The sequence below is a fragment of the Simochromis diagramma genome, unplaced genomic scaffold (assembly GCF_900408965.1).
Source record: "Simochromis diagramma unplaced genomic scaffold, fSimDia1.1 OVJJ01000822.1, whole genome shotgun sequence".
NCBI classification, from domain to species: domain Eukaryota; kingdom Metazoa; phylum Chordata; class Actinopteri; order Cichliformes; family Cichlidae; genus Simochromis; species Simochromis diagramma.
This window is the reverse complement of record NW_024387520.1, coordinates 4987248-5015118: the sequence shown is the minus strand read 5'-3', so window position 1 is coordinate 5015118 and position 27871 is coordinate 4987248. Positions and strand designations below refer to the sequence as shown.

The 27871-nt window shown below is 40.4% G+C and overlaps 1 protein-coding gene across 15 annotated transcripts in view; it reads left to right on the top strand.

The window, feature by feature from the left end:
• The window catches only part of trpm3 (transient receptor potential cation channel, subfamily M, member 3), a 155857-nt gene that overhangs the window by 122974 nt on the left and 5012 nt on the right, over nt 1-27871 (top strand). For 3 of the 15 annotated variants that reach the window (XM_040019003.1, XM_040018997.1, XM_040019001.1), the window contains 15 exons: nt 2666-2738; nt 7623-7723; nt 8025-8159; nt 8242-8292; nt 12923-12958; nt 13123-13263; nt 14937-14966; nt 16309-16601; nt 17684-17912; nt 20522-20725; nt 22963-23103; nt 24297-24425; nt 25012-25263; nt 26544-26718; nt 27179-27307. In XM_040019003.1, coding sequence (XP_039874937.1) covers nt 2666-2738; nt 7623-7723; nt 8025-8159; nt 8242-8292; nt 12923-12958; nt 13123-13263; nt 14937-14966; nt 16309-16601; nt 17684-17912; nt 20522-20725; nt 22963-23103; nt 24297-24425; nt 25012-25263; nt 26544-26718; nt 27179-27307 — 2119 coding nt within the window. The remainder of the gene's footprint in view (nt 1-2665; nt 2739-7622; nt 7724-8024; nt 8160-8241; nt 8293-12922; nt 12959-13122; nt 13264-14936; nt 14967-16308; nt 16602-17683; nt 17913-20521; nt 20726-22962; nt 23104-24296; nt 24426-25011; nt 25264-26543; nt 26719-27178; nt 27308-27871) is intronic. The other 12 variants (XM_040018999.1, XM_040019006.1, XM_040019000.1 and 9 more) reach the window with 7 other exon arrangements.

Here is a 27871-nt window from a genome sequence, read left to right as displayed (position 1 = left end):
TTATTGCGTGAGCCGCAGAAGACGATTCAGAAACCCGTGATTGTGTGTTTGGCCAGTGTCAGCAGGATCTTTGCCTGTTAAATGAAGATGAATGTTTTGCAATCAGCTCGGCTCGCTGGAGTATGAAGAGCTGTTTTCTGATCCTCAGGGTATGCAGCATAGCACCTCTGAAGATGCAAGAATCCTGCCTGTTCCTCTTTAATTTCACATATCAATCTTCAATTTGCCAACACAACATCTTGCTCCTTCTGGCTTCCATTTGCTTCACACACGCTTCCTCTTTCCTGCCGCCTTTTCTCTCAATCCCTGCCTCCACTTGTCTCCCTCTTCTTGTCATTAATGCGTCTTTTCTTAGTTCCTCTATTCTTGTCAAAAGACAGCTGGAATCCACAACAGATGGGTGAATTTATGCCTTGAGTGGAAGAGCAAAAATATTGAAACTGTGTCTACCACTGTGCTAAAGTTGTTTGTTCCCAGTAAGTACTCAAGAGCGTCTTTCAGTGTATGAGGTGAGAAAAAGGAAAAGCTGCCTGTTTACTTTCGCTCACATTTATTGATGACTCTCTGTGGGATTGCTGAGATTAAAGCAGCCTTGCATTGTCTCAGAGGATATGTAGCTCAGCTTCTGAGCAGCAGTTTCCCAGCCATAGCAGGTAGCTCATATGCACGGGGTCACCTTGGGGATGTAATTGGAGGGAGTGACGAGGGATGAGGCAGTGGGCAAAGGATGAAGGGGCAGCATGCCAGTGAGAGGCTGCTGTAAGATTAGTGATTGACAAAAAGATGCTGGGTGGAAGAGAGAGCAGAAGCTATAATCATCGTTCATCTACCACATTATCTTTCATTGTAGTCCTGAAGGAATTTGACCAAGAGTCATGTGTGTGTGTGTGTGTCAGGGAGTGATTGCAGGGGAATTCTTCAACCCACTAATGATAACTACAGGGTATAATGGACAAAAAGCCAGATTGGTTGAAATTAGACACGCACCCAAACACACCCTTAACAGCTGTAGATCTAGCTGCCCTCTCTGCCTTCAGATATTCTTTCCCTTTTGTCAGTATGAGCAGTTCTTTCTGTAAATCATGTTGTCAGAAGGTCACACATTTCACATACGCCATTTGACTTTTTCAAGCCTCTACACAGGAGCACAGATGAGACTAATCAGTCTCTTAAACACCAAGTCATGCACGCACACTTGGAAAGACTTTAACATGGGATCTAGAGATGGCTCCCTAAATGTGTTGCCAGTGTCTATTAGAGTGCAGGCAATGAGTCTGGCATTGTGGCAAATGATGCTCAAGCCACTGGCCACACTATGAAAATGCACACAGGTGCACTGTAACTCCAGGAAGCTAATGAAATTACGCTCTGCACCAGCGACTCACTGGTATCGAGAAGATCTCAATCGATACCTTTACATCTCATTACACTTCTATTTCACCTCCGGAAAGACCCCATGATTAGATGGGCACATGACCACCACATGCACATGAGCATGCACGCACCTAAAAGCTACCCTTATTAGCAATTAGTTTTTGTTCAAATTAGCAAAGAGCCAATAAAAACAGATAATGAAAAATATCAATGTGGACTTGAATTACTTGTGTTCACTTAGTGTGAAAGCGGGAACGAGATATAGAGGGATAAAGAGGAGGGTTAGCCTACAACATTGCAGCATTGCCCAAGGGATGCAGCGGCAACAGCAGCAGCAAAGACTGCGGATTCCTGGAGCCCCACGAAATGAAGGCATTTGGGGTGGGGTGGGGGGGGGGGTGTAGATGGGAAAGAAGATGTGCTGCGGGGAGGGAGGTGGGAGGAGATGGATGGCTGGTTGTAAGGGATTAGAGGAATAGCTCATCAAGCATTCAGAACACGGATTCTCGCATGCTCCCACAAGGTGCCTTTCACACATGCACACATATGAGCACGTGTGCCCACACGCTAACGCCATTACGTGTGCGCTGTTGCTATTTCTGACTTTAAAAAAAATCAAGAAAACCCACAGCATTTCTCAAATTACCCTCTCAGCTGACTTTAGCTCGCATCCATCGCACCATTTGTTCATTCTCACACATGATGTAAAATATGCAGCAAATAAAGATCTAAACTGGGCAGTGAGTAAAATATTCCCTTTAAGCCTAATCCAAAAAGTGTACGACACAGCGGAAAAAAAGACCAGAATGAACTGTGTTAGGGGAGAAAACCTGCAGTTCTTATTCATTTGAACCTCCCCCCTTTCGTGTTTTTACTCGTTCTCCTCAGTTGCCTCCTCAGCAAATCCCTTCATTCCCTCTTTCCAGTGAACAGGCTGCTTGTGGAGTTCTCTCTATAAGAGCCAAGAGAGAGGGGGACTACCGTACAGTACATGAGAGGATTTCGTCAGCTCTCCCCTTTTCCTCCACCAAGCACCTCAGCAAAAGTGTTTTTAGTGAAGCAGTTTAATCCAGCAAATAAGAGCACACACGATGTAGCTATATTACTTTCTTTATATGCTATAAGCATACATTAAGACATTTGCTCCAACAAGAATCACATGACTCAAAACTAAAGCTGCTTTGCTTTCACAGGAACAACCTCACCTCACTTCCAGACGCTCTCGCTTTTCTGTCTCCTTGACTTTCTTCTGTGTGTGTGTGTGTGTCATTGTCTGGTCATTGTCTCACAGATAACAGTTTTCCGGATGGGATCGGAGGGTCATCAAGACATTGACCTTGCCATTCTCACTGCGTTACTCAAAGGTGAGTATGTTGGTACGTGTGTGTGTTTGGTGTTTGTTGAAGCATGAGTCCACAGTGAGTGACTTCAATTTCACTCCTCAAATGTTGTTATTTGGCAGTTTCTTTACATGAAAGGAAGATGACTGTTTCAGAAAGCGTTCCTTCCTCATACACTGTTCCAGTTAGTTGCTCAAATCACACAGGTTTCTGTGGTTACACCTCGTAGCTCTGGAATAAAACACAGAGAAATCTGTCTGATCTCATCAGCCAGTCACATGGCAGCAACACAATGCTTTTAGGTGTGTAGACAGAGTCAAGACCACCTGCTGAAGTTCAGCCTGAGCATCATAACAGGAAGCAAAGGTTTAACATTTAAGTGACTTTGAGTCATGGTTGTCGGAAAGAGACGGGCTGGACTGAGTATTTCAGAAACTGGGATCCATTGCGATTTTCCCGTAAATCCATCTCTAGAGTTTTCAGAGAACTGTGCGAAAATATCTGGTGAGCTGAATTTCTCTGGGTGAAAATTCCCTGTTGATCCCAGAGCTCAGAGCAGAATGGACAGACTGCTTCAAGCTGATTGGAAGCCAACAATAAATCACATAGTGATTATACAGCCAACATATACAGAAGAACACTTTAAAACGTAAGACACATCAAATCTGGTAGCAGATGGTTTTCCAGAAGCAGAAGAACAGGTGCCACTCCTGTCAGCTCAGAACATCAACAGTTACCCCAGAATTGGTCTATAGATATGACAAACTTTGCCTGTTATGTTGAGTCTAGATTTCTGCCAAAACATTCTGATAGTAGAGTCAGAATTTGACGTAAACAGCATGAAAGCATTGAGCCTTCCTGCCTTTTATCAATGGATCAGTCTGCTGGTGCTGGCATAATAGTGTGGGGGTATTTTCTTGGCTTGCTTGATGCCCCTTGTACCAGCTGAGCATGGTTTAAATGGCACAAGCCGCCTAAGTATTGTTGCCGAAAATGCCCATCCCTTTATGACCACATGCAGTATAAAGCATCTTCTGATGGCTGCTTTCAGCATGATGACACGTCACAAAGCTCAAATCGCCTCAAACTTTTTTCTTGAACATGACAATGAGTTCAGTGTATCCAAATGGCCTCCACAGTCACCAGATCTAAATCCAATAGAGCATCTTTGGGATCTGGTGAAATGGAAGATTCACATCATGGATGTGCAGCCAGCAAATCTGTAGCAACTATGCTATCGTGTCAATATGGACCAAAATCTCTGAGGAGTATTTCCAGGAGTATTTTAAGTCAGTCCTGAAAGCAAAAGGTGGTCCAATCTAATGCTACCAAGGTGTAACTAACAAAGTGAGTGGTGAGTGTATATTTAGGTGTCTAATTGTTTAAGTAATTACTTAAACATAAGGGGGTTGCAGCTCTAGTTTCCCAACAGCTACAGTATTAAAGCCATTACAGGCAGGCTTACAGTGAGCTCAGCTTTCTCATTTTGTATGCTAATTAAAAACCTGAGATAAAAATAACACCTGTAAAATCATCAATTAGCGCAAACACAGCTGCTCATTACCTCTGTGGCCAGAGACAAGTAATTCCAGGATGACACTGCCAGTCCCCGGTAAGTGCCCTGTCTTTTGTGGCATTTTCTTTGAAGAATATATTTGCATTTAAGTTGCACTTATGAAATACATTTTCATGAGGTAAAAAAGTTCTTTGTGAAAGCCATATATCATCTAAGCACAGCTCATGTTGTAAAATATCTTATATTTACACATGTACAGAACCTTATGTGGCATGGCCGTTCAAGGGCTGCTGTCATGGCCAAAAGATTTGGACCACGAGGAGTTTAAACTCTCTTTTAAAGGAGAACCACTGAGGACTCTGGGACTGCACGTCAGATCACCTTATAAAATATCTCATAAATTGCTCCTCAGAGACAAGCTAATAGTGATTTAAAGGCTCATATCCTTGTTGTTTCCTCCTCCATTTATCACACTGCAACGCATTCTATTTAATCAGCACGACAACATGAGGACTGACACTAAAATATGCACAAAGAAACACTGAAGAACAAACCATTATGACCAGCCCTGCGTCATGTGCTGTTGGTCTTTGCTGTGACAGTAAAACGCTTCACACCCACTGAGTTATGGACTACAAGACTTCTAAAGTAGCTCTGGCACTGAGAAGTTTACATTTTTAGGGTATATCCCACAACAGCCCTTTCCTGTTTAATGGTTTGTTCCTCTCCAAATCACTGTTTGTAAGTATTCATTAATACTGGCCATGAATGATTCACAAGTACTGCCATTTTTGAGATGCTCTGAACAGTTGTCTGGGCACAAAAATTTGGAACTTGGAAAAAAAATGCTCAGTCTTCCCATTCTCCTGGATCCAATACTTTGACTGTGAGTGGACATAATGCTTTGGTTTATGAGCGTACAGTTGTAAAAAGGCTCATATTCGAGCTGTTCTGTAACAAATTCCTATACATTTGTTAATAATAATGAAAAATGACCAAAGTAAACCACACACACACACACGAGTGGGAGAGAGAGGGGATCCATGGATCCATTTGCTCAATTGGTTGTTCAGTAGGTTGTATTGATTGTGGTTTCTGTTGCTTCTTCTATGCTCACAGGAGATTGCATGCATTTTCTCTTCCTGTCACACACTCACATACGCACACACACTAGAGACTAGAAGTACAGACATCATGCCTGCATGCCAAGGATCAGTGATTCCTGTGGGAGTGCTTAGAAATTCAACACATATGATTGGCTGTCTCAGGAATTGTTCCCTAGAGGAACATGCCAGTCCACAGACAAGGAAAAAGTGCAAAAGAGTAGCTTGCAGTGATGATGAATAATTTCTTTGGCCCATCCATTAATTATCTTCATTCCAAACTCTTTTTCTCCCATTCTGTTACCTTTTCTATATATACATAAGGTTATTGTGTTTAATGAGATCTGCTATTCATGTCTATTCACATTGTTAGAGAAGCTTTTGTGAATAGGTGAAGGAAGAATGTGAAATCAAAGAGCAAAAAGGCAAAATGGCAAAAAGAACATAATTAAAAAGAAATTAGAAAAATTAAAAATGAGTTAGGGGCAAAATTGTCTTATGGTCAACAGCACGGGGGCCATTTCAGATGCAATTCTCATTCTGCAGCTGCATGAATGAGCTGTGTTCAAGGCTTTTAGTGTAAAATGAAATCGGTCACATCCTGCCTGAGAGCTTTTTAAAACACTGGATTAGACTCCTTCGCCAAGGAACTAAGCCACTGCCTGGGGCTCAACAAAAAAAACAAAACATCACAGTCAGGAATGCACAGAGTGAAGCGAACTGAGCAAGAATCGAAGAAAGAGAATTTAAGGGGTGAGCGCGAGCCTCTGTAAGAAAGATAGAAAGATTAAGAGAAGTGGAAGGAGACATCGCAGAGAGGAAACAACAACTACACACAGATGGTGCAAGTGTGGTGAGGTGGGAGTAATTGATGGCCTGCTGTCTGGGGTAGTCAATATCCTAAAGATTGGGTACATAAAGTCAGTTGACTTCAGTCCAACCCTGCAGGCAGAGAGAATGAAGTCACAGGCCTTTGATAAAGCAGGACCTCCTTTCCTTTTAATATATACATACTGTATATCCCCTAAAACTCCTATTAGTGGGCACTGCTTATTATCAGTGGGACTCGGTCAGAACTCACTCCATTAAGCTCTAGTGATGCAGCACAAGCCTTGAAGTCAGAGAGAGCAGGCTGTAAAGTGATGATATTGGGATTCTTAATAAAAATCACACCATCTTGTCAAACTGGGGATATTATTGTGCTTTAACAGTTGATTTGTCAGAAGGCTAAAAAAATCAATTTCTTCCTTTGTGTTTTTCTTGTTTTTCTCTGTTTGCACTACGCTAAAGTATTGTTGGGAACAGCAGGCTGTGATCTTGAATTACGCCTCATTAGTCAGCATTTGCTGAAATGTGTTGGTACAAACAGGTACAACGACAAAAAATAATATCTCTCATGGACTGACTGTCTAGTCACTTCAAGTGCTGTAAGTGCTTTTTTTAATGCAACCTTGAAAAACTGAGTTAATTCCAAAATATTAGACGACAGAAAGCAAGAGGGGAGAGAAAAAGGAAATGACAGGAGTCCATGAATACATTTGAACCACAGTGCAATTTCATTATGATATTAATTTCAGTCACAGTCACCATTTAGAGAAAAATAGCTCAACAGATTTACACAAATCTTGTAAACAAGGTATTTTGTTCCACCCAGCATTACACTCAATTTAATCCACTCACACTCTTTTGTTATTATTATTATCATTTTAATCTTGCATTTGTATACATTGGAGTTTCTTTACTTTGTCTTCTAGTTATGTTACTGATATGTTTTCTGGAGGATCGAAGTGAAGGATCAGAGTACTGTAAATGTTTTTGGACACAGAAATCAAAGGAAAAATGTGTATTCCACATTTTCTGCAGGGATGAGGTAGAGTGTTAAAGAAATGCTTATATCAGTGAGTAAAGACGGGTTCTTCTGTTTTACAGACGACAAGTGCAGCACAATACTACTCAAAAGAGCTTCAAGTAGACCAAACCTTCGTCTTGTCACAATAACATTTTGCAGTTTAGCCAAGCACTTCAGCAAAATAATTCATGAGCGTTAACCTTGGCAGTCCCACTGCAGCACTTTACAAATATACAAATTCTGCAGAGTAATAAATCAACACAATGTCCATTTAGAATAATCATAAAAAATTCTTTCTTTTGGTTGACTCTGACATATTAATGTTGATATATTGATCAAAGATATAGATGTGGCAGTGAGGATATACCAGAATATATACTTATATTTTATAGCTGTGTTTCTCCTAAAGAAAAACTTGTATGTGTAACAATCCATACCAGGTGCTAATGCTTCAGCCCCAGATCAGCTGAGTTTGGCTTTGGCGTGGAACAGAGTGGACATCGCACGGAGTCAGATCTTCATCTACGGACAGCAGTGGCCTGTAAGGAGCAGATACAGTATAAACCAGAATATATGTGATGTATACATACTGTGTTATTACTTATATTCACAGGATGTTTGAACCTGATTTATTCGCACTGACGCGATGAAACGGGCTGTTAAAAAAACTGTGTCTCAACTCTGAGTTTCACAGTAGTTGAATTTGAACTTAATGCTAATACTGCTCTAATAATTATAACAATAATAGCTCATGATGCTCAAAGTTGTTTACATGACAAGAAATACTTGATGCAGTTCTTGTGTATAGGATGTGATATTACTGTATACTGTGTATGTCCTAGGTTGGTTCCCTGGAGCAGGCGATGCTGGATGCCTTAGTTCTGGACAGAGTTGACTTTGTCAAGCTACTGATTGAAAATGGAGTCAGCATGCACCGTTTCCTCACTCTTTCCAGGCTGGAGGAGCTCTATAACACGGTAATGACAAGCATAAAGTGGTGAAAACACGCTTTAAAAAAAACCAAAACTCATTCTGTTACTTTTTTCTTTCTTTCAACAGCGCCATGGACCATCAAACACGCTGTACCACCTCGTCAGAGATGTCAAAAAGGTATGACCATCACTGCCGTCCCAGTAGCTCTGTTGCTGTTCAGTATGGGAATGTGGTATATTAAAGAAGACAAGTTTGACTCCATAGAGTTGCAGTTGCTTTTTTTGTGGTGTGTGTTGTTATGCTGTTTGCATCACTCCGTATATATCTACATTTTGCACTAGTTGCTGTAAACTGCAAATAGATGCCGGCCGGCTTTTCTTTTTCAGCTGGAGTTGCGGGCTGCAGTGGCTGTGTAGTGCTGTGCACGACTCTCATCCCTCTCATGATTCCTCAGTTTACTCCTTTCTTTATCAAAGGCACACACCACCACGGTAAACAAACACTACATGTATTAAATATTGTTTTATCCGCAGAACTCGGAGCAATACTGAGCAAAGTGAGACCACAATGAAAATGCTGCAAGGCTGAAGAGCTTAGTAGTCCCACAGTTTGTTTTAGTTTTAACTTGTATTTTAAATGGCCTGTAACTTGATTTCTTGAATAGTGATAGTTGAGACACAAGGTGATTCAGAGAGCTTACGGGGGGTGATAGAAAAACACATTTATAACATTTAAATAAGGGGTGTCAAACTCATTTTACATTGTGGACCACATGTGAAGAAGTGTAACTGCACATTTAATCTGTGAGATATTTTAATATAGGAAAAAGAAGTGTAATTTCAGCAGCACATTTCAGTTTTTGTACATGATAAAGAAATGCTGCTTCAGTACATTAAAAAATGTGTCTGCATGACTTTGGGCTTAAATTGTAAGGAAAAAATGTGTAAAATGACAGAAAAAGCTCTGGCATGTCATTGCCTACACAGGGTTTTTTTTTTCTTTTCCTCTGAAACCAATGTAAAATCTGGTTGTTGTTTTTTAAATGTTTACTATATATTAGATAGCAAAAAAAAAGCTTAACCCCCCCCCCCCCCCCCCAAAAAAAAAACAAACAAAAAACAAAAAACAAACTTCTATGGTGCCTTAAAATTTCTCATGATAAAAGGTGACAGCATATATTTTACATTCAGCACATATTATAGTTTTGAGAGATGATAGAGAGGTCAACAACCATTACCATTAGCATGGAGACGTGCTCATTAATTATAGTGTTACTAATTGCAGTGACGCCACATGCGCCTCTGAAAGTGTCTGTAATCTCCCCTCCTTTACTTCTTCCCCTATCTTTGCACAAACTTCGATCTCATGCTGGTGTAGAAAGCAGGAACACGCAGCGTACAGTAACTGCCATCTCACTGCACCATTTCACCAATGTGCAAAACATACACTGTAGTGCATGGCATAACGTTACCATCTCCTTTCTGCAGAGCTGTGTGTAATTGCAATAGTGTTGCTGAGTGTTTGTGTGTCACTGTTCTATCATGGTATGGTGCTAATTAGATTTAAATTTAGATCTTCATGTCATAGCTGCTTCCTTTCTTTTTCATTGGTCTTTGAAGACTGTTAGGCTTTACCGCTGGCATTTAATGGCTATTAATTAGATTTAAATTGCAGGTATTTTGCTAATATCAGCGCTATGGGTGAATGCAGGCTGTATTCAAGTTCAGTCTGCAGATCAAGAAAAGGGATCGTCATAGAAATGGGTTTCTGTACTACACCTAGTAAATAATCAAATGAATAGCAGAGTAAATGAACATTGTAGCTTTATGTACAGTTTGTGGCTTTAGTGTTGCTTTTCAAACAGGGGTTGGGAAGGAATCCTAATGTAGTAGCAGTGTGCTTTTTACCCTCAGTTTGCTTTGCTATTTACAAACTGAGAGCTCAGGAGATAGCTAAGAAGGGTAAGAAATGTGGATCCAGTACACAGCACAGTATATATTTCACCAATGTCTTTACAATTATCATCAGAGAGGTTCACATAGTTTGGGAAAAAGGTACCTTTGTCAAAGCACCTGGTTTAAACTATAGCCGTAAATGTTAGAGGCAAATTTTAAAAGTTTCAGTTAATCATTAGTAAGTCCGCTAGGACTCAAAGCTAACTACACAAGAATATTAAGAACTGTTCTGTAAGAGCTCAGAGTGCATTCATAGAAGCTATTAGCTTGACCTTTAACACCAATTACAGGAGGGATCAACAGCTACTTGCTGGTACGTGTGTATATACTGCACATTCATTTATTAGTGTAAGAGAGTGGAGAACAATTATTATTGAAGTTATTTTTTTTTAAAGTACATGCCATGACCTTTCCAACATCATTGATCCTCTTTGAAAATTTGTCTTCAGGTAAAGGTGATAAAGTCAAACAAACAACATGCTAGTGCATCTCAAAAACTTATCATAGTGTGAAAAAGTTTGTTTTTATTTTCCTATTATGGCTCATAGCTCATGAAAATACAAATTAAAATATTTAATTTCAAATTTGAGCAAATCACTATTTAAACAGTATAAATACAGAATAAATATTTGTGAGAGCAACCACAATCACAGAGACGCCTGCTGACTTGGCAGTTGTCCAGATAACTTTCCACAAGGAGGGTAAGCCTCAGAAAAGGCTGCCTGTTTGCAGAGTGCTGTAGCAAAGCACATTAATGAAGAGTTGCCTGGAAAGGAAAAGTTAACAAAAACAGAAATGAGAAGACTGTCAAGAAAAGTCAGTTCAACAACTTGGGAAAGCTTCACAAGGACTGGACAGAGGCTGGCATCAATGCATCAAGAGCACCACGCACAGATGTTTTTAGGAAAAGGTTTTCAACTGTTACATTTCTAATATCAACCCACTCCTGAACAAGAGACAATATTAGAAGTCTCTTACCTGACCAAGGAGAAAAACAGAACTGGACAGTTGCTCAGAAGTGCAAAGTTCTTTTTTTTTTTTTAGATGAAAGTAAATTTTGTATTAGATTTAGAGATCAAGGTCAAGGAGTCTGAAGAGAGGCACAGAATCCAAGCTGTCTGAAGTCCAGTGTGAAGTTTCTGCAGTCTGTGATGATTTGGGATCATCTGCGGTTGTTGGTTGTTGTCGGTGGATTGTGTTTTATCAAGTCCAAAGTCAACACAGCCATCTACCAGGAGATTTTAGAGCATTTCATGCTTCCATCTTCATGGAAATGCTTATTACTTTTCATTTTCCAGCAGCACTTAGCATCTGACTTGAAATAATTTACTTTACATTTACATGAAAGTTTACCTGTTTGAATTAAATTACAATGAAAAAAAAGTTTTTCACAATACTCTCATTTTTTGAGATGCACTAGCAGAGTCCAGTCCAGAGTCCTGTAAATACCTACAAGTCTAACAAGGGACATAAAAAGGTCTCTAAATAGTTTGAATTAAATCGTTCAACTGGGCAGCCTCAGTAAATTTAGGCAGTGAGCAGTCTCAGTTAGCCGCCTCCAAATATTTTGTCACATGAACTGTGACAGAAGAAGAATGGGGCTGAATTCTTCCACAGCAATGTAAAAGACTGATGAACTCATTTAGAAAACTATTACTTGAACTTAAGCGGTTCTACAAGGTTCAGAATCATGGGATGCATTTAGTTTTTCACAGGTTTGTATAGGTAAAAGATTTTTGGAGTAATGTTCTCTGGGCTCAGATTTGAATTGCATCAAAAACAAATTGTGGGTGAAATTTGAAACGGTGACTGCAAGAAAACGGAAAGATTTGTGCCTTTAAATTTACAAATTCCCTTGAGCACACAGAGGTTAATCCTATTTAAGTCTTTTGTGTTGGGTTTTTTGTACTTACTTTTACCGCAGAAGAATATCAAGTAATTGTTAGCAATTAAATGTTAGAAAAGATAAAGAAACCACATTTTAGAATCAAATGCTTTCTTATTTACAAGTGCTAAAAAAGTCAACAGTTTCTAGTGGATATACTTATTTTCATCCATGAAACAGTGATGAGTAGCACACAGTGCATTTCTAGGATACCACATCTGATTGAAGAACAGTCACGACAGGTAACTGGTGTCTCAAAGGAGCAGTGGCTGCCAGGGTAATTGCTGCAGGGTTGATGTTGAGGGCATGAGGAGGAGTGGCGAGTGTCGACATGGTTATAGTCCACATGTGAAGGTGCTTCTGTTTCAATAGTGAGTCTCACCTTCCATGTTAATAGCTGTCCGTCTATCTTTCCACTCTCTTCCAGGCTAATGAGTCATTTATACTTTCCTTCTCCTTTCTTCTCCTCGAGACTGCATTGAACCTCACTGTGAAGATCTCATTATATGCCTAAATGCAAATTATGACAAATCATTCACTTTTTTTTTTTACATGCTTTGTAATTGTCCTCAGAAATTACACTCTCTAATTCACGCTGCACCTGAGATTTAATTCTCTCCTCATTTTCAGCTCTTCTATTGAATATAAAAGACTTGCACTTTGGGGCTTTATCGTGTCACATTGTAGAAAGAGTAATAGGATCCCTGAAACTGTGATCCTTTTTTTAAAAACAACTTCATTTTTTCATTTTTTTGCTTACAGTATTGATAAAACTGTTTCACGTTTCTACATGGAAAACAAGACCCGTGTAAATATCAAAAGCCAAACAGAACAACAGTCTGGTTGAGACAACAATTTATTAAAGAGACTGGAAGAGAGATCTTGCCCGAGAGTTTCTGTGTATCTCATTTCTCCTGCTCTTGCTTATCATGCCGTTTATTCACTGACATTATGTGTTCTTTCCAAGCAAGAGTATCCAGGGTTCAGTTGGATCTACTTCAAGGTGAATCAGATAATCAAGTTTTCTTTCATAGCCAAAAACAGTTTGATATGGATTTTGTGCAGTGAGTGTATATGGCTGTGTGATTTTGTTTTGTACTCTTGTTTCCCTTCCTGTGTTAATCAGTCGGTGTGGGTCGTTGCCTGTTAACCCTGTTTGGTTTTTAGGGAAACCTGCCCCCGGACTACCGGATCAGCCTCATTGACATTGGACTGGTCATTGAATACCTCATGGGCGGGGCATATCGGTGTAACTACACCAGGAAGAGGTTCCGAACTCTATATCATAACCTCTTCGGACCCAAGAGGGTGAGTGAATGAGTCTCACCTGAATTATCCTCTTAGTGTTTAATCAATTTCAGATCTACTGTCATTAATCCAAGGAGCAGCACCAGCTAAATGAGCCTCATTATCAAACGTGTCCTCATAAGGATAAGTGGATAATAATATATTTCTTATACTAACATATTTATCAGAGAGTCTAAAGGTCAGCTGCGCTTTGCGGATGGTAATTAATTAACTTTTGGATGCAAGTTTTGATGATTTTGACCTGACAAATGGCAGAAAAGGAGATCTGCAGTGGGACGTCAGTGAAACACGTGACTTTTTTTGGACAAAAAGATGGGAGCGGTTTTTAGTAATTTTGTTTTTTATCAATACCAATTCCAGAAAAGTATTAGTCTGAAAGTACAGCAGAAAAATAGGTAGGAATAAAAATGACTGAGTCCAACATTTATGCTGCACTTTTTGAATTTATCACAAAAACCAGAGTTACAACATGAAAAAAATAAACAAAAATCCCCCCACGGTCACAGCAGAGGGACTCTTCTCCCTGAGCCTGGTTCTGCTGGAGACTTCTTACACAAATTTAACTTTTATTTGTGTGTCAGGGTGCTGTTGATCAGCACAGGTTAAATATATGAGCATTGCTTCCCCTGTTATTCATTTACACATCAAGTAAAGTAGGAACATAGCATGCCCTATCATAAGCCTAATGCAACAAATCATCTTTGTGTAGCAGTTGCTCTTCATTATGCGCCGTCATCATCATCAAACTGCACACAGTTCATTACAACCCCACCAGCAAGTTATCTTGGTGATTAGTACACACAACCAAAGTGACAAAGTGATCTCTGAAATCGTGCTTTGTTTGATGGTTGTGTTTTATACTGCTGCACATGTTGCACATTATATACATTTCACATTCTGTTTTCTCATTCTGCCTCGAAAACCTGCACACTTGTGAGGAAAATGTAAACATGCATAACTGTATAAAACACAATACTTAATGATGCACTTTAGTATTTGCACATTCAGTCGTGTGATTGTGAGCGTTGTGTGCAAGTGTGTATGTGAACCTTTGTGCATCTGTTTATCTTACTGTACAAGACTGCATGGTAGCCACAAAGCAGCTGGAAAGGCACAGATAACGTTTGAGGTAAGAAACAGGAGAGACAGAGCAAGGAGGCAAAATGAGAGACAAAGAAAGACAGAGTCACCTCCACTTTAACTGGGATTTTCTAGACCAAGTGAATGCACAGCCACATAGTTATGTGCATGCACACATAAACACATGTTAAGGAAGAACAAAGTCTTGAAATAGATGTAGATATCAGAATCCCCACAAGAGATTTGGGTTATTTTTACCAACTCAGATGATGGCTCATGAATACATAATTCATACATGCCCTGCTTTAATGCAGATACACAGTACTGTACCAGATCTACAAATATAAATTCATTTAATACATGCAAGCAGAAAAGGATTAGATATTATTGCCATATATACAGTCACTCAAATGAGCACAAAGTGCCATCCCTAAGTATCGGTTTCATTTTGAAGCATGCAAATAAAAGTCAGTGATTTACTCTGTTTAAAGGATCTTCTTGGCCTGTAAGTCTTGTGCTTAAAAAGTAAAGTGTGCTATAAAATACATTCAACAAGGTCTCGCTGTGTGTTAATGTTTCTTTTTCATTTCTAGCCCAAGGCTCTGAAACTGCTGGGGATGGAGGTGAGTCTTGATCCAATCATGGTTGTTATTTAGTCATTCCTTCACTGTTCCTAACCCTTATCTCTCAAGCCTCTTCACTTAACTGATCTACAGTTTACTCATCTAAATAAGTGTGCTCATGTGTGCCGTGTGCCTCTCAGTAGATGAAGGGAAGCTCTAGATGTATATTTAATCTATTTTGCTGGTTAATTTTATACATTTCTGAGTCAGCTGAGTGCTTTTCACACAAACAGCCAATAAAACAAAACAAAGTCATTTTGGTTTACAGCTTTTTCTCAGATTTATGGACTTTTTAAAAAGCTGGAGACTCATGCTCCAGACAGTTTAAATGCATATATATCTTGCAGTGCATTTCAAAGCAGTCCTGCTGTATTCAGCTGAATAAGCTATGGATGACCTGATCAGATTTATGTGGTGTGTGGTGTAATTTCTTAAAGCTTCACAAAGCACTGTTCCTCGGAGGTATTTATACGCATGGAACAAACATTCCTTTGTTTTTCTGTATGTTGTGAATTTATCCCCCATGTGTCGGTGTGTGTTCTCTGTTGTTTTTGCCACGCCATTACCTTTCTATCTTCACAAAGCCTATTTATCATTTAGCCAGTATGTATGTCAGAAATACTGCTGTTAAAGGGTGACAGCTGTGATCCCTGAAGGGTTTCTTTTGTAATACTTGCAATCATTTCAAGCATTGCAATAATTTCATTTCTGAATATCACTGAAATTTGCTAGCTTATACCAGATATTTGTCACTATCTGTAATTGCTGAATATTTTACTGCTCTGCAATCTTTTATGTCCAGCTGATCTCTTGCACTGAAAGTTATTTTTCAAATGGATTTAGCGGTTTTCAACAGTCTAAATGTGAAATTATGTCATTTAATGACTGACTGGCAGCAGTTATGTCTCCAGAGACAGAGAGTCAACTTGGTGAAAAGCCAATAAATTTACCTCGTGTAAGGTTTTTTACTATTAATTGAACTGAAACTATATTATAAAGAAGTTAAATTATGTTTAAAATCATGCGGAGATGTACATGAGCCCATACCCGCTCTGCGTTATCTAGATTGTTTAGTATTTGGCACATTGTGCTCTAGCTTGTCTCTTCAAAATATGACTTTCCAAGCATTTATAGAAGATCAGTTTAGGCGTCTAGATGCAGTCGAACCAAAGTGTTCTTCAGAGGTTTACATCATGTAAAACTTTCAAATTTCTTGGCTGACACTTGTGATCAGTATTTACAATCCAAACCACGTATATGCATAATGTTTTCCTTCTATACAGAAAAGATCTGAAAAATCCCTGAGAAATACTTTTATACAGATGCTCTGTTTCCCCACTAGGATGACATGCCAATCCGAAGAGGTCGTCAGAAGACGACACGTAAACGAGAGGAAGAGGTAGACATCGATTTGGACGACCCAGAAATCAACCACTTCCCTTTCCCCTTCCACGAGCTGATGGTGTGGGCTGTGCTCATGAAACGTCAGAAGATGGCGCTGTTCTTTTGGCAGCATGGTGAAGAGGCCATGGCCAAAGCCTTGGTGGCTTGTAAGCTTTGTAAGGCCATGGCACACGAAGCATCTGAGAACGACATGGTGGATGACATCTCCCAGGAACTAAACCACAACTCTCGGTGGGTGACATGATATATTTTCATGTTATCCCAATCTCTCTCCATCTGGCTCACTCTTTATCTTTCCCTCCCTCTGCCAGCTTATTCGGTTTAAACAGGATATTCAAGTATAGTTTTATATATAAATAATGTATATTGTAGTACTTAGAAGAGCTGGAAAACATGGAAACATGCTGTAAATGATTAATGTAACACTGAGCTAAGAGTCTAGACAGGAGCGTCTACCTCATACATCAGTATATGTAGGTGGATGTACATACACACATGACTTCCCTCATACAAACTGACCTGTTTCAGACTAGCTCTCATGGGATGTAAGTGACGCACATAAAAAGATCTAATAACATGCATCACCATTAGTTAAGGATGGGCATGATTGAGGTAATGCCTGAGATGAACACACACATTTGAAAAGATAACCTTGTAATTGACATATTTGAAGTTAACTTTCCAGACAATATTTGGATTCCTGAGTGAGTTTGTATCATATTCTGCGTCATATTCAATCATATTCAGGATCATATTCAATTATGAACTAAACATTTTTTATCCATCCTTTGTATGTGAAGCCACTAATGCTGCTATATATATATATCTATATATATATAGATATATATATATATATAAAACAATTTAGTTCATAATTGAATGTGATGCTGTAAAAAATTAATGTCCTGTAATGAAAGTATGAAAAAAGTATTGTGTAGGATTTTGGAACCCAATTAAAATTTTGATATAAGCGATGGTACTGGTACAGATGTTGCTTTGAACATCTGAGAAAACTGTTGTGTTTCTGCATGTATTTGTGTTGGCCACATCATATTTCTTTCATTTATCAAAGATATGTTGCATTTAATATTATCCTTGTAAGTCATCTAAACATTCACCTTGTAACCAATTCACACCGCACAGTTTTTATGTTTGTACATGTGTTTTATGCCATAATAATACCCTCAGACTTGGGACCAGATGGCCAGCAGTGTTATGACCAGTTGAATAACATTTTCACTTTTAGACAAAGTATATTGCTGTCTTGATTCATGACTCAGTGTGCTTGTATACATACTTTATATATTTCCCAGAGAGTTTGGCCAGCTGGCTGTGGAGCTCCTAGACCAGTCCTATAAACAGGATGAGCAGATGGCCATGAAGCTGCTGACATACGAGCTGAAGAACTGGAGCAATGCCACCTGCCTGCAGCTGGCTGTAGCAGCCAAACATAGAGATTTCATCGCTCACACCTGCAGTCAGATGCTGCTGACCGACATGTGGATGGGGCGCCTGCGCATGCGCAAGAACTCAGGGCTGAAGGTAGTACGCGTCGGGTAGATGGTTGAGTAGAAGAGTCTGTGCATTTAAAAGCAATGTCCTTCTCTAGTGTAAGAGATTCATGGTTGTATCCCCTCAGACTGCCTGTAAAGTAATGAGAAACCCTGTCACCTCCCTGGGAAACTTGTAGAGGTGGCCCAAATTTCTCCAGTGTATCTGCTGAGTAGTTTACATAGAAATGAAGGGTGTGTGGGGATGTAAAGCAGAGATTACCTATCAGTTACTTCTGTAGGTGATACACCTGCGTAAGAAGTAAAACCTGCCTGTAGTCAGCATAGCACATAAAATATAAATATACCGTAACTTTCAAGTAATTTAAAAGCAGTATTTCCATGATGTAGCTTGTCTGTCAGAGTGCTGACATGCATATTTTTCAGCTATAAAATGGATAATCTGTACGTAGCTTGGTCATGCTTCAGAGATTTTTTAAACTCTTGAATATCTCTTATGAGTTATAGGCTGCAGAAGATGTGTGCAAGTGGAAGTGGAGGAAGTCTATAATGAGGACATAATATACAATAATGTAGTTATGTCCTTGTTTCATCTCGTGCACGCTGTGTGCATGTTTATCCTCACTACATACAATTGGCCTGAACCATACGAGTGAAAAATTAACCTAATCCAGAAAGTTCTGTTCACGGGGAATTAAAAAGGTCAAATGAGGAACACCTGAAGGGGCTATGATGAGTCATTGTTCAGGATTTAGAGTGCGTGCTGGACTGTGAGGAGTAGGCAGGTCACCACTGGCGGTAAAAAGAGTACGCTATCCACACCTGCCTCTCAGTTTAGCAAAGACTTACTATTAATATTACTTATCAGATGGACAAATCTGAACCTACACCTGGATTGGTTAATACCAGAAAATTATGTAATATCAAATGTTCGTGTTCTCAGTCACTTTGGTCTTCCAGGGTGACCAGCGACACTATTTCATAGCAGATTAACATCTTAGGGTGAGTTTATGTAGGTGAAATGATGTACTGTACTTAAAGATCAACCCAGTCAAGGTTGCTTGTGATGGTGGGAGGAATGGCCATCCAGAGAAAAGAGGTTTATTGGACAATAATAAGCTCGACACTGTCAGTGTGATCAGTGCCGGACTGCTGGCTGAACTTCTGCCACAACTTAATTAGTATAAGCCTTCAAAGCCATCTTTTTAGGTCAGAGGGGACGGGAGAACTGACCTTAATTTAGTCACAAAAAAACCCCTTGAAACAGAGTGCAATGTATTTTACATTGCCGCTCGTGCGGTGAACACCCCTTTTAAGTCAAGGAAAAGCTTTTAGTTAAGACTGGTGGTTAAGATTTGAGCAATATTTGCTCATGTGGGTCTCCAAGACATCTGGTGGTAGAGTGATAGGCAGGGAGCTGCTCAGTTCAGAGGTTAGACTTATTTATGCTGAAGAGTTGCACTGGGATTTGCTGAGGCTGAGATCACACTCATTCATACACCGAGCGAGGGGAGTGATGGGTCCGGCTTTCTAGCATCTCAGAGCGAGAGGATACTGCAAGTGCTTTAAGTGTGATTTGGCCTTTGCAGGAGAGCGAGAGAGAGAGAGCGCAAAAGAGAGATAGAGAGAGCCCTACTAAGGCAAACTCACTGGAGCAGTAAGACAGGAAGAAAAAAAAGTGGAAAAAACAAACAAACCGAGATGCATCAAGGAGTTTGTGAAATACGGAGAGTATCATTGTTAAAAATGTTGTCATAATCATCCGTGTGCACAGCTTTTGAATGTATTTATATCACAAATGGAAACTGGAAAGATTTCAGTGGACTGTAAGCTGTACACTGCTTTCTTTTTCTTTTTTACTGTGAAGCACTTTGGTTTTAAACATGCTATAGAAACAGACTTTACTTACTTACCTTATACATCAGTAAGTAATGGTGCGGTTGCCTTAAACACCCTCATAAAATCGGGGATACTACCTGCTTTACTGTGATCCTTTTCATATTCTATATTTAATCCATGCTACTCATCTAACCATCTAACTTTACTGACAGCTATTTTGGTAAATTATTGTATCCGTTTTTAATCTTAGCCCTTAACATATTTATGACGAAACAAACAAAAACTAAAAATTCACTCTTAAGAAAAAAATAACTCATTACCCTGATTTTCATCTTTTTCTCTTATTCTTTACTTCCCACTGTGATCGCGTTTGACTTGCTCTTGCTTGCCTATTAGCTGCTGAAGTGTTTACAGCACAGCTGCCCTTTTTTTATAGCCGCTCCAGATGCGTGTGTCCCCATCATCCATCTTGGCAGCACAGGATTCTTGCTGCATGTCCTTGTCTAATGCCTTTATAATTGACCTCCACCGTTAGACTAGCTGTTGTAAATACCACAGCTTTGTCATTCAGCTAAGAGCAGGTCAGGACAGGATTGGGAGGTGTTCGTGAGAGCAAATGCTTTATTATGTGAGGTTCACATGTCTAAAATAGAGCGATTTTGAAGGTTTTTTTGCTCCAGAGTCTTTGTGTCCTAATTTCCATGGCGCCTCTCATGAAACTATAGCATAACACTCTGTGATTTGTCACTTCCAGCTCTTCCCTCCACATCCACTTCCTGTCTCCCTCATTTGATCACACAGGTAATATTAGGGCTGCTGCTGCCACCATCGATCCTGAGTCTGGAATTCAAGAACAAGGACGAGATGTCCTACATGCCCCAGGATCAGGAGGCCTACCTGCAGGAAAAGGAGGAGGAGGAGCCTGAAAAACCAGTGAAGGAGAAGGAGGAGGAAGACATGGAGTTCACAGTAAGATCTTACTGTGAGACGCAGTACAACTCCGTGGTGAGAGAACCCACCTCAGCCCTGCATAGTCAGAATCGATACACATATTCAGACCATGCACACACAAACACACACGCTTTGTTCGATCTTAAAACTGCACCCAACCCTGACACTGTTTCCTTTTGTAAATATCTCTTGTGGGCAAGTTTTTAAACAATGTCGGTGCTGTCCACAATGAGATGACGCTACACACACTCAGACATGGATATATGCACACAGTTCTCCACGCACACATATTTGTTTCCCTATTCTGGCCAGCTGGACACTTCCTGCCAAATTGGCCTTTCTGTTTCTCATCGTCTCAGCAAAGACATGATTGTGGAGTTGTAGCGTCTCAGTCTGTCGCCGCTTGTGGGTTCCCTCGTGTATCTTTCTCTTTCCGTCTATCTTCTCCTCTGTTTCTCTCTCACCCACCCCCCTTCCCTTCTCTCTCATTCTCAGCCCAGCTCTCTCTTTGCTTCTTTATTACTTTTGCTTTCTATCTTTTTTCCTGCAAATCTCTCCCTCCCTCTTTCCCCCTCGCTCTTTCTCTCCCTCTCTGGTTCTTTCTCTCTTTTTCCCTTTTTCTTCAAGCTCAGGTCTGATTGAGGTACAGTACTGTATGCTAGCCAATTGCTTCCCCTCACTCTCTACCATCAGTGATGGCTTGCTGCAGCATACCACTCAGCATGGCGGCTGCTGAGCATGGGAGGCCCAGGCTTTTGCATTATATAACCATGTCCGCCTGCTGCTGCAGAGCTTAAATCATGCAAAGTCTGAGCACCTTCTCCCAGCTCACAGCAGAAGAGTTGGTCCATCTGCATAGACACAAAAAGTACCGAAGAATTAGAACTCGCTCCATTTCAGTCCAGGTCAGTTCTAGCGACGATGCCAGGATCCAGCTTGTGTGTTCGAATGAAGACTGGAATTTGAAAATCAATTTCAATGCACAAACTGAATCCATGGCCGTCGCGTGAAGCGGCTGAACTGAAGTTGAATGCCTTCCAGCACCACTGTGCATATTTTCCATCTTGCATTGAGCAAGCCAGCAAGCCAGTGCAAACATTCACGAAACGGGTCTTTTTTTTACACTTGCAGTCCTTGAGGCACTCTGGCGTTAAACAAAGATTCCCCGCTGCTAGAGGATGTACTTGTAAAGAGCCCATTCCTGTTGCCCTGGCTTCTGACTGCACAAATGCAGCGTCACTTACTTATGAATCACACAAAGATTCATACATATATACACGGACTGCTACACCACGGAGGGAGATTGTATTTTCGTGATATGATGATCAGATGCTTGGCATAGAACACACTGTAATGAATGTAAAAGCCTGTCTGATAGCTAAAATGCATGTTTAGTGCAGTTAAGGCATGGTGTGATTTACACACTGGCGTCTGAATTTGTTCATCCTGAAGGCCCTGTCTGTGTGTGCCTTGGAGAAAACTTTAGCTTTATATGTTTCACATATTTGGGGCATAAAACAAAATAGAAATCCTCTAGTTCTTACTAAAAGTGCTCCTTTTCTTCTAATTTCATAGAGGTGGTTTTTATGACGAGTCTACCTATTCAAAGCCCTGGGATGTACACCGACTCCTCATTGCATATTTGAACCATTTAGACCAGCTTTAAAACTTTAAACGTTGCCCAGGTCTGTTACGCTTGTTGACTTAGAATACAATTCCTCTCAGAGGTCTGGTGTTGCTTTGACATTAAGACCATGACCCATAAAAAAGTGGGCTCCGAACCCTCTCTCATGGATAAGGAAATGTGTCACAGATTGAAGTGAGATATCTATGTCTTATCTTTCCTTTTTTCTGTCTTCTTCCTGTCAGTACCTTGTCTCTTTTTTGCCTCCTAATTGTTGTCTGAGACACAATCCATGAGTGTCCATGTCTGCGTAATACTCTGTTACCAGCCTTCCAGCCTTCACCCAAACTCCACCTCAAACACACATTTCACATTTTGGAATGATTGCATTGCTTGTGCTTGCTTCTTTAATTATGATATTAAAACAGTGCTGTAGCCCATAATTTAACCCTCTCCCCCCTTCTCCCTTTTCTCTGTTATTCAACTCTTCCTCCTCCATCCCAAATACTCATCCTCCTATCCATCCTTCCTCTGCATCTCTACCGACTCCTCCTCCCCCACCTTTCCCATCCATCACATTTCCCTCTTCCCACACTCTCCATACTTTAAATCCTCACACCTCTCACTCCTTCCTCCCTCGCTCCATGTTGGGTTTGCATTCGCCCAGGCAATGCTGGGCAAAGTAACCACAGAGACATCCAGAAAGAAGGATGTTGAGGAGGTTCAGAACCGCCACCGCCTTATCCCCATGGGACGCAAGATATACGAGTTCTACAATGCACCAATTGTCAAGTTCTGGTTCCATACGGTCAGTGTCGGTTTCAGCAGCACCACCTACATGCTCTGCTTCCTCTTGCTACTGTCACTGCTTACTGTATTTCTGCAACAGCATCAAAAGCCTCTACTTTCACACTGCCTCCATTGTCATTAACCTCCCGTTCCAACCTGACATTGCCTGGCTTGACGGTGTGGGAAAGTATAGTATGAAGTAGATCTGGAGGCTGATGGAAGCAGCATTGAGAGAAAAGTATAGGAGGATGAGGGTGGGTAAGGAATTGAATCACACAAGAAGGCTTTTTATTGACAGTGTGAATATTGACTAAAGTTTCTGGGTCATTGCCACTAGGTTAACTACTACAATATATAAATATTAAATTAAGCTTTGGATTTTTCAATTATCTGTTTTAATAGAGCAGCTTACATGTAGAATCTGTAACTGTTTATGTATAGCTTGTGTGGTACAGTATCTGCCTATGAGCGTGTGTGCTTTGTTTGGTTCTGGCTCATTTATTATTTTTCCTTACCCTATCTTGGGTTGCCTCAATTTGCTTGCCCAGTGAAAACATCTCTTTAGCACCGGCAGGGATTTCGCTGTTTATTTATGCAGAGAAAATATTTTCACTGCTCTTTGTTTCATCCTGTTTTCCTCTCTCTGGCTATTCGCTCTCCTTCTCTTCTCCACCCCCCACCGTCTTACCCCACTTCTCCTTTCTGCCCTTCAGGTTAAAGAGAAATACTCTGTGGTGCCTTTCAACTATTGCAGATGTGTTCTCTGAGCCAAAATGGAGTTTTTAGTCTTGTTCCCAATTTAGATTTATACCTATGACCTGATGTGTGCTGTCCAGGTTTAATAATTAGCTATTGTGTGAAGCAAATGTGCATGTGTAGAATGAACATTGGTTGAATGCTTGTTTTGTAGATGGAAAAAAATATGCGTATAAACCAGAAAGCCAACATGTTTTTTAAAAGATTCAGGAGACACATAATGGAGGTACCTTGACCCCAAATATCTTTTATCAAAGCCTGAAAACTGCATTAATGGGAGTTGCAATGAGGGTCAGGACTTCACTCAATATGTGTTTAATTTGGGCAAACCCCCTTTCACTGAATCTGTTTGCAGTGAGATAATTGATCTTCATTCGTGTAAAGTTTGCTAATGTGTCTGAAGCGCACAAACTCATAACCATGCTGATTTTTCTCTGCTGTTGCATCACTATGCAGATGGCATATGTGGGCTACCTGATGCTGTTCAACTACATTGTCCTGGTCAAGATGGACTTGTGGCCTTCTCCTCAAGAGTGGATTGTTATCGCTTACATCTTCACCAATGGCATAGAGAAGATGAGAGAGGTACAATAGACTATAAATGTAGACCTGTAGTGACCTCTCTAAGCAAGTCTTCCCTACCGGCCAGCCAACTGAAGACCCAAAGTGTCTCCGGCAGCTTATTTAGTGAGTTCAGTGGTGGAGGGCAAAGGCTAATCATGATGTCCATATCATCTAAGTCTCATAGCAAATAGGTAAAATGTACATATATCAGAGAAATAGAAGTAAAAGAGTGTTTGGTAGTGGAGATGCAGGCAGGCCACAGAAATGGGAAAACCATGAAAGCAAAAGAGTAAAGTGAATAGAATATAAAGGTATGTGGCCATATTATGTTCATTCTCTGTGGCTTTGTTTTTACTGTAAGTATATGAAATGCATTCATCATTGTGTCAGCTCATTCTGAGCTGTTAGATTCTCCGATAGGTGAACTCATGCTGCCCTCTTATGGTGGTTGTGATAGAGTGCATTTTTCTGTTGTGCTATTTTTGTCACTTTTTAGGGTCACTGTTTATTTTACCCTTTAGCGTCTATATTTAATTAATGCCATTTTCTGTCATCTCTGCATTACAGCATCCACATTTCTGTTCATTTTCCTCTGATCGCTGTTTAGATCCTGATGTCTGAGCCGGGAAAGTTGTTACAGAAGGTGAAGGTGTGGCTTCAGGAGTACTGGAACATCACAGACCTCATGGCCATCCTCATATTCTCTGTCGGCATGGTGCTGCGTCTCCAGGAGCCACCGCTCATGAGTTATGGACGGGTGATTTACTGTGTCAACATCATCTATTGGTACATCCGGCTGCTCGACATCTTCGGAGTCAACAAGTACCTGGGTCCCTATGTGATGATGATCGGCAAGATGGTGAGAAGAGGCAGGGGAAGTCAACTCTGTGTGTTTAGGCATCCCTATTATAATCTGCAGTATTTTTCATATTTTCTTTCCATTATCTGGCCTTCATCCCTATCTGTTTACCCTCTGACTTTGCCCAACATCATCTATACTGACTGTAACAGCTTACTGAGTTTGATGATTGCAAAGGTTTAATCTGTAAGCGGTAAACAAGCTTCTGTGCCTCTTAACTTTATTGTTTGATCGTAGAGAGCTCAAGATCAGAGCCGATACAGACATGGAGATAAAACAACCGGGGGAGGGGGATCAAAGAGCCAGTTCTGTATCTTTCTGATCCTCGACCATCCTGGGCATGTCCCTGTTTACCGCTGGACGCAGACTCTTTGATATGAAAATCAGCAGTTAGTTAGAGTTACTTAAATTGACAGTGATTTACTCAAATAATTTGCATATGTGATGAGCAGGTTTGAAGTCAACGTTGTTCACAGGCATAAACAGGGTTTTTTTTCTGGCTCTGAACAAGCCTCAGGGGACTGACTACACATGCAAGCACTTCCTGTCCACATACAGTAAAAACAAATGAGTGTGTTTCACCTAATTTAATATAAATCTTTTTAGATTTATCTTATTATCTGAGTAATTGAGTCATTTTTTTTTAATTACACCGCCATTGCTTTTACTTGGGCTCAGGTTTAACCATCTTTTGGTGCCAAGCACTTATCTATGCAGGCTAATAAAGCTAATAAAGAAATGTAAAAATTGCATTGTAGTTACAGCCAAAAGTATCAACTGTGTTCTTACTAGTTTTGATGCTTTATTCTGCTTATTAGTGTGCCTTGCACTTTTCTTTCTTTTTAGTAATAACAACTTTGGTGACAGCTGTAGCTCCAAGTTTGCTTTAACAGGGTATCTGAATGCAAGATGAGCGACAGTCTGAGTGCATCAAAAAAATGCACAAAAGTGTTCGAAGGATAAATAAGCCCAAAGGGAGAGTGTCCCCTTCAGCCCTGAAAGTGCTCAGAGATTGCTCTAAATTAAATGCATTTTAAATATTGACTTCAGGCTTCGTTCCAAAACAAGTTAAATTAAATTTCAGTTGACCAACGTAGGCTGGGAAGAATAGTAATCAAAAAATGCAAATGCAGACCAACTGATTTTCCTGCAGTGACAGACACCGCTCATTACCTATTTCCCCAGCCAGTGTCATTATTTTCAAAATATCCTGTCCTCGTTTTCTCTTTCCTTTAACCACTCACCTCTTCCCTTCTCCTCTTCCTCTCTCCCTCTGTCAGATGATCGACATGATGTATTTTGTGATCATCATGTTGGTGGTGCTGATGAGTTTTGGGGTGGCACGTCAGGCCATTCTCAACCCTAACGAAGACCCATCCTGGATGCTAGCCAGGAACATCTTCTTCATGCCTTACTGGATGATCTACGGAGAGGTGTTTGCCGACCAGATTGACCGTAAGTTCAGGGGCGAGAGTGTAAGCTGTTAGACAAAATGCGTTTTTGTAAGGAGGAAGGAGGGAGGAATGACAGAAGCAGTATTACTGAAAACACCAGTCTCAGTATGAAATTAGATTTCATTTTCACTCATTTCTTCACAGCTTGAACTATTACTTGAAGATGTTTGTGTGCGCGCGCATGTGTGTGAGTGTGTGTGTGTAACACATACATAATAAAACTGTTTTCCTCGGAGACTAATTGCATCTGCAGTCATGTAGAGAGAGTGACATTCTGACTCAATAAATTATAAATAGACTGTGAGAAGTGTGTATGTGGAAATGTCCAGAGAGTGAGAGTGCGTTTTGTGTGCTGCTCCGTTCTTATCTTTTTGTGTGGTAATATTTGGTGGTGTGTACAGAATGTGAGGAGTGGCCCAAAGAGAAGAGATCTGAAATAATGTTTTCATTCTTTGTTTCAGATATGCATAGTAGGAAGGTACAGCAAAGGCTGAATGAAAAACTCTGGCTGGTCGAAAATTACTTACGCACTCATGGAACCTGGCGTAATAATGGTCCATCCCACATTGCCCAATGCAGTCAAAATCCCAGTAAATCTATAGCTATAGAACTTAATTTAACCACATCTACCTCTCCCACCTCTCCTTCATCATCGTCACATTAATGCCATGTCATGCCCACTGCTACCACTAGAGGACCACTTGATACAAAAGTGTGCATGCAGCTCCATGCTCTAAGGCTGAAGTTGCCCTCATGTGTTGGCATCTTGGGTCAGCTACTGAATATCAGCAGTGTTTTCTACAAATAACAGAGCGGATTTTAAAAGAATCCAAAACTCCTGATTCCCTGACACTATCAGTCTTCTCCAGATCTTTTATTGAGACAACTACGTAGTAGCTTGACCTAAGGCCATATCCTGCAAGCAACTTTAGACTCACAAATTTTTTGCACTGGCTGGCAAATGGTAATGTTACATGGCAGCAGCACTATTCAAATGTGTCTGGTCTTTGTTTTTGGCAGGCTTTCACATCAGGAGGAAATATCAAAGTTTAAAATTTGATATTCCTTTGATGTTTCTTATCCTCTCGTTGTTATTCGATTTTTAATTCGTCCCATTTGAAGAAGTGACCCTGCCATGACAACTCCATCTGTCA